The sequence below is a fragment of the Lampetra fluviatilis genome, chromosome 6 (assembly GCF_964198595.1).
Source record: "Lampetra fluviatilis chromosome 6, kcLamFluv1.1, whole genome shotgun sequence".
NCBI lineage: Eukaryota > Metazoa > Chordata > Hyperoartia > Petromyzontiformes > Petromyzontidae > Lampetra > Lampetra fluviatilis.
The window spans coordinates 7,549,747-7,563,933 of record NC_136280.1 but is presented as its reverse complement, the minus strand read 5'-3'; the positions used below and the strand labels follow the sequence as shown (position 1 = coordinate 7,563,933).

Here is a 14,187-nt window from a genome sequence, read left to right as displayed (position 1 = left end):
CCATTAGCTAAACTGCTATCGATGCACGTGAAAACCTCGAGGTAATACTTTAACGACTGGTCAGTAACAACGCCTGAATAATGCTTCTTGAAAAATCAAATTCATTTTATTTGCGAGGCATAGTCTGCCTTGGTACAAATCCAAGCCCTCAAGACCAGCCACACCTGCGTAAATATCCGCAGGTATCAAACATGGGTATTGCCTACTGGGCAAGTCCCGACAAGTGGCAATACACTGTCGTTATTCTTTGGTTCTTTCGGTTAAGTCACGTGCCACGTCGTCATCTTGCTTGCGCAGCAGCAACACGTTGCCGTACACTCATTGATATGATAATTTTCTCTGCCCCCTCCCTCTCTCCGTCCCCGCCCCCCCTCTCTATATTTAAGGGACCGTCACAGAAACGACCCCTCTCTCTGTGCCGATATGTGTCCTCTCTCTGTGTGTCCTTGTGATGTCTGTCTGCTTATGTCTGTCTATAGTTTTCTAGTTAGATTTTTATTGCTATTTCTTTTATACCTGATGATGATTGCTTGTGTTGCAATCGAAACGTCGCTATTATTTTAATTTATTATTTTATTTTTAGACGTGACTTAACCGAAAGAACCAAAGAATAATTCCTGCAGTCACGAAAGCTCCAAATTAAGATTTAATACACTGTCGTGTCTGCCGATGCAATTTACGACCTATCTGTTATAGTGCTGACATACGTAAATATGCTAACTGCAGATGATAACCAAATAACAGTAGCAGTAAATGTTTAGATTAACAGTGAGTCGCCCTGTATTTCAGCAAATTCATTTCAGATATTCGTATTATGTAATCGTGCGATGATAATTGGTTCTTTACTCTTTTATCTGGCAACAAAACTGACACCTTTTTTACGAGGAGCCATGTTTCCATAGACCACAATACCTGCAGTCATAATGCAAACAAAAAACATAACTCTGATAATGTATGCACTGTCCTTGAAGTTGATTGGTCCACACCCGAGACAGCTTTCCTTAGAGCCTAGTCTCACATGGGTGGGACCAGATGACGCCAAAAGGTGCACAACTCAAAGACAATGCACCATCAGAGTATGAGAGCTCGGGGTAAGCATTTACACCATTGGTACCTCATTTGCCAGTAAAAAATATGATAATTGGTTATTTACCCTTTTATCTGGCAACAAAACTGACACCTTTTTTACGAAAAGTCATGTTTGCATAGACCACAAAAAAGGTGTCAGTTTTGTTGCCAGATAAAAGGGTAAAGAACCAATTATCATGTTTTTTACTGGCAAATGAGGTACCAATGGTGTAATCGTGCGATGTTTTAATGTTTAATTAGTGGTTGGTCACCCAATCTTAATTCATGTGCAGTAACCATTTTGATTAGCAGTCTGGGGACCAGACAAGAATCGGAACTTCATTGTGGAATTTTGAGACTTGGATATTAAACAAGTGCCCTTCTCTTCAGAATCATTATCATTCTAGATTTTAAGTTTTCGTGACTGCAATGATCCATACTCTTTGGTTCTTTCAGTAAAGTCACGTAGGTGAAAAAAAGAATAAACATAAGAATAACAATTTAAAAATATAAATAACTAAATTAAATCACGACGTTTCGGAAGCAACACAAGCTTCCGTCATCAGTTGGAACAACCACAGCAAGTAATTTTGTTTTCTTGCTGTGGTTGTCCCACCTGATGACGGAAGCTTGTGTTGCTTACGAAACGTCGTGATTTAATTTAGTTATTTATATTTTTAAATTGTTATTCTTATTTTCATTTTTATTTTCACCTACGTGACTTTACCGAAAGAACCAAAGAGTAATTATTATCATTGCTCAGATTTTCTGCTTTGAGAATGCCTCGATATGTTTCTGCAATCAAATTGTTTACCCCAATGCAAAGCAGATAAGTGGTTAGTACACTTACTATGAGATTATCCGGTCACGCAATTATTATTATTTTTAATAGGACAAATAGCCGATGGAAATTTAACATTTTTAAAACACGAGGACGCTGTCCCTCCCAATATCGATTTCGCTAGCAAACTAAAACAATGAGAAAAACATACCCTTACATTCTAATACTAATATACAGCCCTCTTTCAATCCACTGAGGTGGATATCACTGAGGTGGATATCGAAGTTCGCTTTGACTGGGTTTTACATGGTGAGTAAAACGCACTTTGATCACGACAGTGGTCATTATTCAACCTTTGCCCCACGTAAAAAAAATCCTATTTGACAGGAACAATTACACATGGGGCACAAGGTGGGAGCACGTATGATTTTTAACACCAGTCTAGAGTTTGGTTGCTTGGACACGTGCTCACGTAGGCTTTCGCGACCAATATCATCCAAAAGAGGTTTTTTTGGGTTAGAGCACGTAAATATACGTGTCGTTAAAACCCGCCACCACCCGACACAGCCAACTAGTAAGGGTTGTCACGTAAACAGAACATGCCAATTCTTCACTAGTACAGCACTAGTGTGTAGTGTATAGTGTAGTGTATAGTACAGCACTAACCGGTGCGTTGGAGAGCCAAGCCACAACATTGTAAATGTTATGGCTTGGCTCTGTCGGGTGATGGCGGGTTTTAACGACACATTTATATATTTACGTGATCTAACCCAAAAAACCTCTATTATGGACAAGTGCTCTTTGATAATGTTGGTATAGATGGCCAATAGGCCAATGGACTGAGGAATATATTTTATATCTATACGTGGAGACAGAATAGAGTCCCGCTTATATTTGTTTTCGCTTGTAATGCTCTAAAGCAAGGCACTTGATGGAGTTGATGGCAGCAGGCTATGAGTGGGTGTGGATGAGCTCCAGTGCTTTCTCTAGAGATACCATGCTCCCCTGGCAGCCCCATGGCCATAGGCTTGGCTGGATATTCCTGCTACCAGCACTCAAGACAAGGTTTCGGGTCTTTAACTAATTAACACTCCAATACTAATAGGGGTTTTCCCCTTTTTTTCTGGCAACAAAACTGATACCTTTTGCAAGGAATCATGCTTACATTAACCACAATACTTGCAGTCAAATGCAAACAAAAAACAATACTCTGATAATTTACGCATTGTCTTTGAAACTGATTGGTCCACACCAGAGACACCTTTCTTTGGAGCCTCGTCTCATATGGTGTTCGACCAGATGACGCCAAAAAAGGGGAAAACCCCTATTAGTATATTTTGGTACTGGCAAAAGAGGTCCCATGATATAACACTCCAATCTTGACACTATGCGAGCAAACTGTGTGTTCAAGTGGCAAAATGCAACATTACCTTAAAAGATTGCGTAACGTCAATACATAATATACAATGCTCATTGTTAACTTATGGACAAAGCATTACCCCGTAACCTTAAATTTTTACTGAAATGCTACTTTGAACCGTGCAAACACATGGCACATACTACTGCAGGAAAACTTGTCATCCCAAACCCGAGAGAGTTTCTAAATTAAAATACAAAAACATATTTTCCACTATTTCAAAATCGTTTTCTGTCCGTATTATTAACTATTACATTTACATCTTCTTATACGTAAGAAGAATGGGATTTAGTCGCTCGGGAAATAAAACAGGTGTTAAGATGTTCAAACACTAAATAGATACCTATTGCAATGCATCAAGTCTGCATTGCCTCACATACTTATGGCAAAACATGCAAACAGACATGCTCTGATAATATCTGCATTGTATTTGAAACTGATTGGCCTACACTCGAGACAACCTTCATTATGACCTTGTCTCACCTGCAGTGTTAGACCAGAGAACACCAAAAAGCGAACAGGACAAGGGCAATGCGAATATTAAACCACAACTAACTCGGGTTGAGCAGTTATATATACGGGACATTTTTGCCAGATCCCGGGGCCAGCCCAGGACACTATATCACTCGGCAGGCCTGGGAACGACTGGGAACCCCTCAGTAAGAACTAGAGTCCATCGCCAAGGAAAGGGAGGTCTGGACCACCCTACTCAACATGCTGCCAACGCGACCCTCACCAGGACAAGCGGATTGAGAAACGAATGAACAAATTGATGAAAAAAGAATAATAGGTTTCGATTTAAAGCTTTCGTGACTGCAGGGATTAATCTTCTTGGTTCTTTCGGTAAAGTCACGTAGAAGGGAAATAATAAAATAATGAAAAATAAAACATAATAAAATAATTCTCACGACGTTTCGGCCACAATGCAAGCAGCCGTCCTCAGGTGAAGAACAGGTCTGTCAGATTCTGTCTTTCAGACAGACCTGTTCTTCACCTGAGGACGGCTGCTTGCGTTGTGGCCGAAACGTCGTGAGAATTATTTTATTATGTTTTATTTTTATTATTTTATTATATCCCTTCTTCTTCTTTATTATGTTTTATTTTTATTATTTTATTATTTCCCTTCTACGTGACTTTACCGAAAGAACCAAGAAGAAGAATAATAGGCTTTACCATTTCTGTCAATAACACAGGAGTTAAGATGGCGTTTGAACGTCAAGATGGTGTTTGAACAACCTATTCTTCTTACTTCATCATTTTGATCCTGGCAAAAACGGTCCCATAATTGTGTACGTACATCACTTTTTGAGCGTACAATGCATATATGCAAAGTTAACATATACTAGGTGTTTCCAATGGCATTGCTGCTCTGAATAGTCTCTTTGAGCCTCAGGCATTAAGTGGCTTATAACAACCCCCAAACGTATCTTTGGCTCCGAGCCTCACACATTAACACTGAACCCCGTAAATTTTAAAAGTGCCTTTGGATTTCTGAGCCTTTGCAATGAACGATGAGCCCTACAAATCCTAAAAGTACCGTTAGTCTGGCCAGTCGATCCACTACCCAATAAACATGGAACATTGGGCCAACGTTAGTCCAAAAGCTCCAACCAAATGCAAGTTTACTGGGTACTACTTTGTGACTGGCTACACTGCATATATGCATATACCAATTACATGTGTGTTGTGCACTCACGTATAGAATATGAACATGAAATCATCATCTAAATGTAACCATAATTAGAATGCTTGCTGTCCGTTGAGCACCGTGACAACATCCCATGCGCCACTGACTTACTGGTGAAAAACGCAGGTTATTGATACAGATACTGCTTCACAAAAGTTGGAGGGAGCTGGCCAGAACATTGTGGTTAGCTAAGGGGGTCAAATGAGTTCGTCCATTTTGTCTGACTCAACCGCCTTTAAATGGAGAAATTGCTCCACCAACTGGTCCGTAACGTCAGTAAAACATAAAAGTGAAAAATGGTGCGACAGGCCAGAGAGCTGCAACGTTTACAAAGCTACGGGTGGCCCGTGAGACGCGACAACTCATGCGAATGTAAAAGCCGAGAATTGTTTGAGGGAGAAATCTAAACAAATGGGGTGTTGAAGGTACAGGTTAATACAGGACAGAGGCAGAGAGAGACGTTGTGCAGGTATTTAGTGCAGCTAAAGAATTAAATGGATCAGCGCGGATCAAACCGCAAAAATGTACACACACGCGCGCGTGCCATGCCACATAATACGCCGTTTCTTAAAGATAGAAGGGTGCCTTTAATCGTTATTTAATTTCATCTGCTGCACGTCAAGTCTTGCAGACATGTCGGCCACTTTGAGGTGCGCCATCATGTCGAGGAGCGTGCTGTTTTGTTAACGTATTAGTTTTGGAATGTTCAAATTAGTAGCGATTTTTCCAAAATGGAAAAATGCCACAGTCACCGTTATGATGCAGCAGGCAAACCACAACGCCGTGCACAGTTAATAATTAGCGATTGTGTTTAGAGCTGCAGTGGTGTGTGTATATGTCTACTTAACGATATATGACGGGGACATTTTATATTCATATTCTTAGGTTTTTTCGGTAAAGTCACGTAGGTAAAAAAATCAAATTTAAATTTTATAAAAGTAAAATAAAAAATAAAAATCACGACGTTTCGGAGGTAACACAAGCTTCCGTCTTCCGGTGGAACCGTCACAGCCCGACAGCTGTATCAAGTAAATGAGAGATTACAAGAGATACCACTGCGTATATATAATGGTTGAGGGGGGGGGGCCAGGAACGGCCCACTTTTTATTATTATGGTAAGGTGCGGCTTGAGACTACGAATAGACTACATAACAAATGACTGAGCCTTTATTATGGAGAGGTGCGGTTTGTGACTACGCCTAGCCTACATAACAAAATGCTGCAAATGAGACCTTTTTACATTTTACTTTATTTTATGATACACATGGAAAGGTCGTTGTCCTGACTGTGCCCCTTGACATACTGATGCAGCCTAACACAGTGTGCAATCGTAACTGGATGTCACGTTAACGAAGGGCCGTTATTTCACGAAGTCGCGTGCAATGCTTAAACTGTATACGCTAATTTGATTGTTATCTAAAAATGGGGAAGCAACCTTGGAAAAGGACACCGACATTTATTTGAACATTTACATAAATGCTAAATATGGAACATACGAATCGAGATGTTAAGATTCACTTCAACCGGTGGTTTGTTTAAAAGTGATTCTTACTTCTTCTCCGCTCGCTGATATCGTCTTTTTGGTGAGTGCACTTTTGAGAGTTTCCTCTGAAATGTCCAACAGCTGAATTCCACATGAAACACAGCGAACCACACATTCTTGATGCACAAAAAAACTACCTCGGTGCCATATAGCATCACAGCAATAATACAGTATATATTCTAATAAATCTATATCAATTAATAAAGCACATGAACAATTAGCGGTGGCACAGCAGTTAGTGCACTGTGTGATCAACTCGTTAACCTGAGTTTGATTCCTGGCTATAGCTAACATCACTTAGAGGTGACATGTGAACTGGCCTTTCCCCTACATCAACCCACACTGACCAGCTGGGTGAAGTCCGGTCAAACAATTTCCAGGACTGACACGGTGCGTGTGTAAGGCTTCCTCCAGCAGTGGATTGACAACGGGTTGAAACGCGTCCTTATTTATTAACATTAGGTCTATTTTAAAACGCATGAGATGAATTTGTCATTTTACTGGTCACGTTCATTTTGAGTCACCAGGTGAGAACACACGAGACAGGGTGACCTGGGTCACCAAAACGACAAAATCAAAAACGAATCAAGTAAATTCACGAAGCAAATACGCCACTGAATGGCGATGTCTGCCACAGCACCTGCGCCAGGCTAGGTTCACTTCGAAAGAGAGCTGAAGTAATGCCATGCGCAGTTGTTTTATCTTGTAAGAACACGTACCGCATGCACGTGTTGTAACTTTACACCAGCGGTAATATTTTATTTGAAGAGGGACGTTGTGGTTCTTACCTTGCTGATCACGTGGATTTCAGTGCTGTCAGTAATCAGCGCGTAACCTGTCGTGCTCGTGGTGTACGTCGTGTTGCCGAGGTGAATCACGCTGGCGATGACATCAAATAGCGTCTGCAGACACCGGACAACCAGAACATCAACAACGAGAACATCCGCAGCACTGCAATAAACGAGTAGCAGATGCTTCATGGATAATTTGACTACACATACGCTAGAGCCCACAGTGTAACACATTCCTGCGGAGGGAGCTGGTAGGAACGTTGGGTTGCTCAGTCAATGGCCAGGATCAACGGCGGCATGGTGTATTCCGCAAATATGCCCGACTGTCAGGGCGGACACAAGCCGGCGTGAGTAGGTTAAACGTTGAGTTTTATAAGGGCACCACGGGGTGACCAGCCCCTCCCCACCCAGCCCCACCCCTCCTACCCCCCACCCAGCCCCACCCTCCCCACCCAGCCCCTCCCCACCCTCCCCACCCAGCCCCTCCCCACCCTCCCCACCCAGCCCTCCCCACCCAGCCCCTCCCCACCCTCCCCACCCAGCCCCTCCCCACCCTCCCCTCCCCACCCAGCCCTCCCCACCCAGCCCCTCCCCACCCTCCCCTCCCCACCCAGCCCCTCCCTGCACGACGGACACAATAATCGCCTGTGGGCTGGTGCAACCAAGAGGTTCCTACCAGTAAATACGTTATTTCTAACATAGGATACCACAATGACCAAGCTATTAATTTACTTTGGATGCATATTGTTGAGATAAAAAAAAACAACAACCATACATTCAAGATATGCATTGCAAATGTCAGTGTCATTTGTTTATTTATAATTTGTCTAAACCAGGACCAACATGTCAGTATGAATTAGCTTTTGATCTGGCAGATAGGTGTTAGCGGTTTTGGAGGATACACACATGCAGTTGTTCATAGTTAATCTATGGCAGTGGCTCTTAAGATTTAATGCAGTCTTGCACCCCTTTGGTTCTCAATCAGTAAATGTTTTTGACTTAAAGCTTTCGTGACTGCAGGAATTCATATTCTTTGGGTCTTTCGGTAAAGCCACGTAGATAGGTTCAAAGAAAATAACAAAAAACTACGACGTTTCGATCGCAACACAAGCGGTCGTTGCGATCGAAACGTCGTAGTTTTTTTTACCGAAAGATCCAAAGAATATAAATTTTTTTTTAATAAATACATAGGTTTGATTAAGCAAGCTAGTTGTACCTACGTTCCCGTGCGTGCTTAATTTATGTTTCGATAATTTACCTTAAAAAAAAAATACCCCCATGTCTCGCACCCCCCAGAAAGAGAATCTCGCATGCCCAGGGGGTTGCGTTCACCCCAGGGTTTACGACCCCAAATAAAAGTGAACACGTATAAATGGTCCCAGCACCCTAATACACCTCCATTTTTATTATTATGTTCAACAGCTGTACCACCAATATTAATCTCAACAAATTCACAGCCAACTGCCGTACTCACAATAATAACACTGGTCAACAACAAAAAAAACATTTTTTTCTGGCTTGGATTGTTGCAGCTGTTTAAGACTAATTTCAGGGTGCTGATTCCAAATCTGATCTCAGATTTGCTCTATCACATCTCATTTTTATGCTATCGGCATACCCCATTTTCATTAATTTTACCCGAAATTAACTCTGTCACTTATGATTGCAAGTTGTTGCGAGTCAGTGACTGCTTTAGTGTTAAAATATGGTGCTGTATTTTTAGGATAGTGTGTTTATAATATCATTTTATGTAGATATCCACATTCATTTAATATATTTTTTCTCCAGTTTTTATTGAAAATGCAATATTTGATATCTCAAAACCTGATGTGATAGACAAAAACTGATGACAGATTTGGAATCAGCACCCCAAAATTACCTTTAAAACTGTTGGAATACCTTATGCCAGAAAAAAATGTTTTGACCAGTGTAATCATCCACAGCACTATGCTAATTCCACTTGTGGATGAATGTCTCTCCCGACCATATTGGTCATGGGGGTGGTCTGATCATACTTCACCATGCCGCTAAGTGGGTGTTGGTGAAGGGAAGACCGTCTTCTTGGTTCTTTCGGTAAAGTCACGTAGAAGGGAAGTAATAAAATAATGAAAATAAAACATAATAAAATCATATTTTATTATGTTTTCTTTTTATTATTTTATTAAAATAAAACGTAATAAAATATTATTTTATTATGTTTTTTTTTACTATTTTATTACTTCCCTTCTGCATGACTTTACCGAAAGAACCAAGAAGATAAATCCCTGCAGTCACGAAAGCTTTAAAGGGAAGACCGGTTTAGATATCACTCAACACTCGTATTATCTAACTCGGATCACCTGAGTGCAGTGCAAAGTACATTGCGCTAATCAATGGGCCATCGCTCCCCCACCGTAACAATACAAGCATTTAATTAACGCACAAACCCCATGTGGATGCTTCTCATTGTGTTGTCTTATTGCATAATTTACCTGGAAATATTCCTTGAGATGAAACATCACCTTTGCAAGGTTGTCCGTGCTACCGTATTCATAATGAAGTTGTTGTTTTTATTTAAACTGTAATTACAACTTTTACGCTTGAAACGTAACGTATAACCCAAAGATGAATATGTAGGTTCCATCTGAACGCATTGGGAGAGAAAACGCTCCTCCAGATTTAAATGGCAAACGGTTCTTTTGGCACAAGAGGCTCTTCGGGATACACGAAAACAAAACGGAGCCCTCGGGCGGAGCTTCCCATCACTTTTAAATATCGGTGCACTGACGAGTCATCAGCTCAGCGTGCCGGCGCATGTCCAGGCATTCTACCCCCCCCCCCACACACGCGCGCGCGCGCACGCGCCCGCGATTAAAGTACAAATGGATAGCTGTTCCCTGTGAGTTAGTCCCAAAAGAAAATTTATGCCCGTGTCATGTGTCACACATCCAGCATCTGGATCGGAGAACATGTACATGCGTGCAGAGGGGCGCGGGCTTCGTTGTGATGCACCGTGTGTGCGCACAGCGAGCCAGCAACTGGTGAGTCACGCAAGAAGCCCATGCTCTACCGAATTCTCATTAGCTCCGCGAGCTACTCTTCTGCACTCTCTCTCTCTTCTCCGAGTCCCTTACTAAACAATCCCATTCCACCCACGGCAGTCCAACGCCCTCGCCGCCTTCCTTTACTACACAGAGGGAACGAGGTATCCACAGCGCGATGTGGCCCTCTATGCTCGCGTCTACTGATGGTTCGACTGACTTGCGTCTGCTTGAATTGTAACTGCGGCCGTTGACATTTCACACCATTTTGATCTTTGGTTTAAGGTATTAAAAAAAATGTACCCGTAAAAACAAAGTTTTTCACTATAAATCCTTAATATGCGTGGCATCGGTTTTATTTTATTATTCATTTCTGTTTTTCTTGAGTAAGAGTTTCATTTTTATCACATTGGTATTTTAAATTAAATATAAAAAAAAAAATTCCTAAAAAGTGGAAAATTTTGGAATTTTTTTTCACGAAAATAAATTGTCACGCACAACGAGTCTGTGTGCAAAATGTCAGCTCGATTGGATCACGGGAAGTGGGTTAAAAAACGACCGAAAGATTTGCACGGTCGTAAGCACGCAAGCAAGTGAACTTAATATAAAGGATTTAAAAATAAAACCGTGGCTGTTCGTATTGTAGAGTACCAGGTGGCTAACACATATGCGTCTGCACCAACATACATTTGTCAGCACAATACAATTATATGCATACGTGAGTATACAGCACTGCACGCGTAAAAGGTCAAAGGCGCAGCCGCGCAATTGCTTTGCTTCCGTCACCGCTGGTGGAAGGATCTCCACTAAAGACAGCTCCAGACGTGTGTGGCGGGATATATAAACTTTTAGGTTGAGGTGTAGATTTTTGCAGTATCTTCTTGGTTCTTTCGGTAAAGTCACGTAGAAGGGAAGTAATAAAATAATAAAAAGAAAACATAATAAAATAATATAATATGTTTAGTTTTATATTTATTTATATTATTTTATTATTTCCCTTCTACGTGACTTTACCGAAAGAACCAAGAAGATGAATCCCTGCAGTCACGAAAGCTTTAAATCGAAATTTGTGCAGTCGTTTCAGGCTGCCGCAATAAGTTATAATGTAACGTTGTAAGCCTCGTTTTGGCGCCCACTTACCTTGGCGCCCGGGGACATATGTACCCCCCTGCCCCCCCCCTAGCTACGCCTCTGGCTCCAGAGAGCCCCCCTCGAGAGTTTATTTCCCCGACTCTTCCACACTGGGCAAGAAAAACATCTTGAAAGAGGTGGGAGTCCCCACACTTTACCCCACCACACACAACCCGCCGATCGATTGTGGTGTACCGATTTATACTCACAGGTGCGCGGAAGTTTTGGTGGGCATGGGAGTTAAGAGACGTGCCTATTGTTTGCAGCTGTCACGCTGGGAGATCGAGCGACAACTCTGCAAGTCCAGAGTTGTCGCCATTTCATGACGGCAACATCCTCCTAGGTTACCTGTACCCATGCATGAATAAATAAATACGGGTGATGCTTATACTGTACCTCGATCTGTGGTTCATCAAAGCCAACGGTGTGGAAGGCCTCCTGGAGAACCCTCCAATTTTCGACATCGTTCAACGGAGATACCTTGGCCTCCTCACCCTGTTGAGAGACATGTGTGTTTAGTTTGTTGTCCTTCCTCCACCCAGCCCGCATCGCCGATTAGCGCGGTTGGCTACGTACGGTGCGAAAGAAGTTCTACGCGCGGACGTACATTCATCGAGCGTCACATTTATGAACGTTGAAGCATGAAGATGAAACGACAGCGAGCGAGAGTGAAATGCTATGGCAGTGCCCTTGCCACCAATCGAAGATGAACACCGATGCGGGAAGTTGGGTAGCTGGCTCAGGAGTCAGGGCACGGAGCCAGCCAGCACCCCCTGCAATCTTGGTTTCAAATTCCAGCAGCCACCTGATAGTGTAGCCCTGGTTCTCAAGTATAGTGAGTTCAAGTGTAGGTCTCAGAACCGTCTTGCATGACTGTACAACAACTTCACATTCGATTTCAGTATTCCCTTAATTGAGCGTATTCTATACGTGAGAATTAAAGGCAATTGGATCAATGTGCAAGAAAGGCGATCTGCATGTCGTCGGGGTGCCATGGTGGTGGCGAGATGTTCACTACCTCGCCTGGTATACAGGAGGTCGTGGGTTCAATCCCAACTCTGACCCCTGTATATTTGGAGTTTGCGTGTCTCTCTGTCCCCGTGGTCGCGTGGATTTTTCTCCGGGTCCTCCAATTTTTCCCTCCACATTTATAAACACGCGCTTTTAGAGCGTTTTGTCTATGAATTTCCACGTAATAAACCACTTATTTGAGCCAGCATTTGTGACCAGGTCGCTTCTACTAAAGAGCCATATAGCTCAGCGAGTAAAATAAGAAATAAGTGTAAAAGTGTATGTTCCAAGTGTGAAAGCGACTGCCACAAGGTGGAACATTGCGCCCTCTCGCTCTCTCTCTGAGAGTTAAACAAATATATTTCTCCGTCTCATGACATAACTGCAATATTTAAATTGCAATGTACCCTGGGAGAATAAAAAAAAACGTGGATGAAATAAACAATGTGAATTCTACAGGCAGTAGGATAAACGCGGAGATAACGTGGTCCGTTCATCTATTCAAACGAGGCATCTCTTTCGTAGCTGCAAAAAAGCACAATTTTTCGAACAGACATTTAAAAGAGGGGTGTATGCATAAAATGTGTGTGTATATATAGAGAGCACAATTCCATCTTTATTCGTAAACACAGAGGACTGGGAAACATTAAGAAAGTAACTCACATAAATCCCACATCTTGTAAAAAAAAACATTTCATATATACTATTTGTCCGCATTAATATCTACGATACATCACAAAAAACCGCTCTGAAACATAAATCATGTCATCTTTAATGTGCGGTTTGACCCTTGTGGCTGAAGTAAGATGATGTCAGAACCATTACGCCATTGCGCACACGTAATGTGAACTCGTTTTGACAAAACAAGCGGGTAATGGGAGTGAACACCGTGGCGAGGTAGGCATCTTGAACAAAGATGTCACCAGAAGATTATTTACAAAAGCTATACTCTTAGTTTTTTCGGTCACGTAGGTAAAAAATTGAAATTAAAATTAATAAAAAATAAAATAAAAAATTATTTGAAAAAATTTTGTTATTATTTTATTTAAATTAACAAAAAATGTATCTACGTGACTTTACCGAAAAAACTAAGAGTATGAATCCTTGCAGTCACGAAAGTTTCAAATCTAGATTTACAAAAGCTGTGTTCGCGTGTAGTCTACCTATAAGGCTAAAGGCGGAGGGGGAGGGGGGGAGGGCTTTGTGAGCGCCTGGGGAGTATCGGTGCAGTGGTAGTGTATTGGTGCCACGCACATCGCTGCCACGTGGATTATGTGCTGGACTTCCTCTCGGTCTACTCAGCCGAAAATACATACAGAATTGTACGTATGAATGTTGAACTTCTTTGACACCGTACGTAGCCAACCGTGCTAATTGGAGGTGATGGGGGAAGGACAACAAACCAAACACAAAAAGCAGTGCTGGAGAAATTCGTTTTCAATCTACGTATTAAAGTCCATAGCTCCAGTCCAAACGGCCGCAGAAGCGCATCTGAAAGCGCGCGATGCGGTGACCACGTAGTTCGATGGACAGCCAGTAGCCGCGGCGAGGATGAGCGGAATTCACGCGATGGTTTATGCTCCTCGACGAGATTAGCAAGTTATTTGGGTACCTTGTTTCAACAAGGTACCCAAATACTCCTCTTCTTGGTTCTTTCGGTAAAGTCACGTAGAAGGGAAATAATCAAATAATAAAAATAAAACATAATAAAATATTATTTTATTATGTTTTATTTTAA

General features: G+C 41.9%; 1 protein-coding gene across 1 annotated transcript in view; it reads right to left on the bottom strand.

The window, feature by feature from the left end:
* The window catches only part of LOC144932952 (unconventional myosin-Ic-like), a 74,617-nt gene that overhangs the window by 41,372 nt on the left and 19,058 nt on the right, over positions 1 to 14,187 (bottom strand). Inside the window, exons 7-9 of the mRNA XM_078857351.1 lie at positions 11,835 to 11,933; positions 7,285 to 7,398; positions 6,506 to 6,577 (exon numbers count right to left, since the gene is read on the bottom strand). Of these exons, the coding sequence (XP_078713477.1) occupies positions 6,506 to 6,577; positions 7,285 to 7,398; positions 11,835 to 11,933 (285 nt within the window). The remainder of the gene's footprint in view (positions 1 to 6,505; positions 6,578 to 7,284; positions 7,399 to 11,834; positions 11,934 to 14,187) is intronic.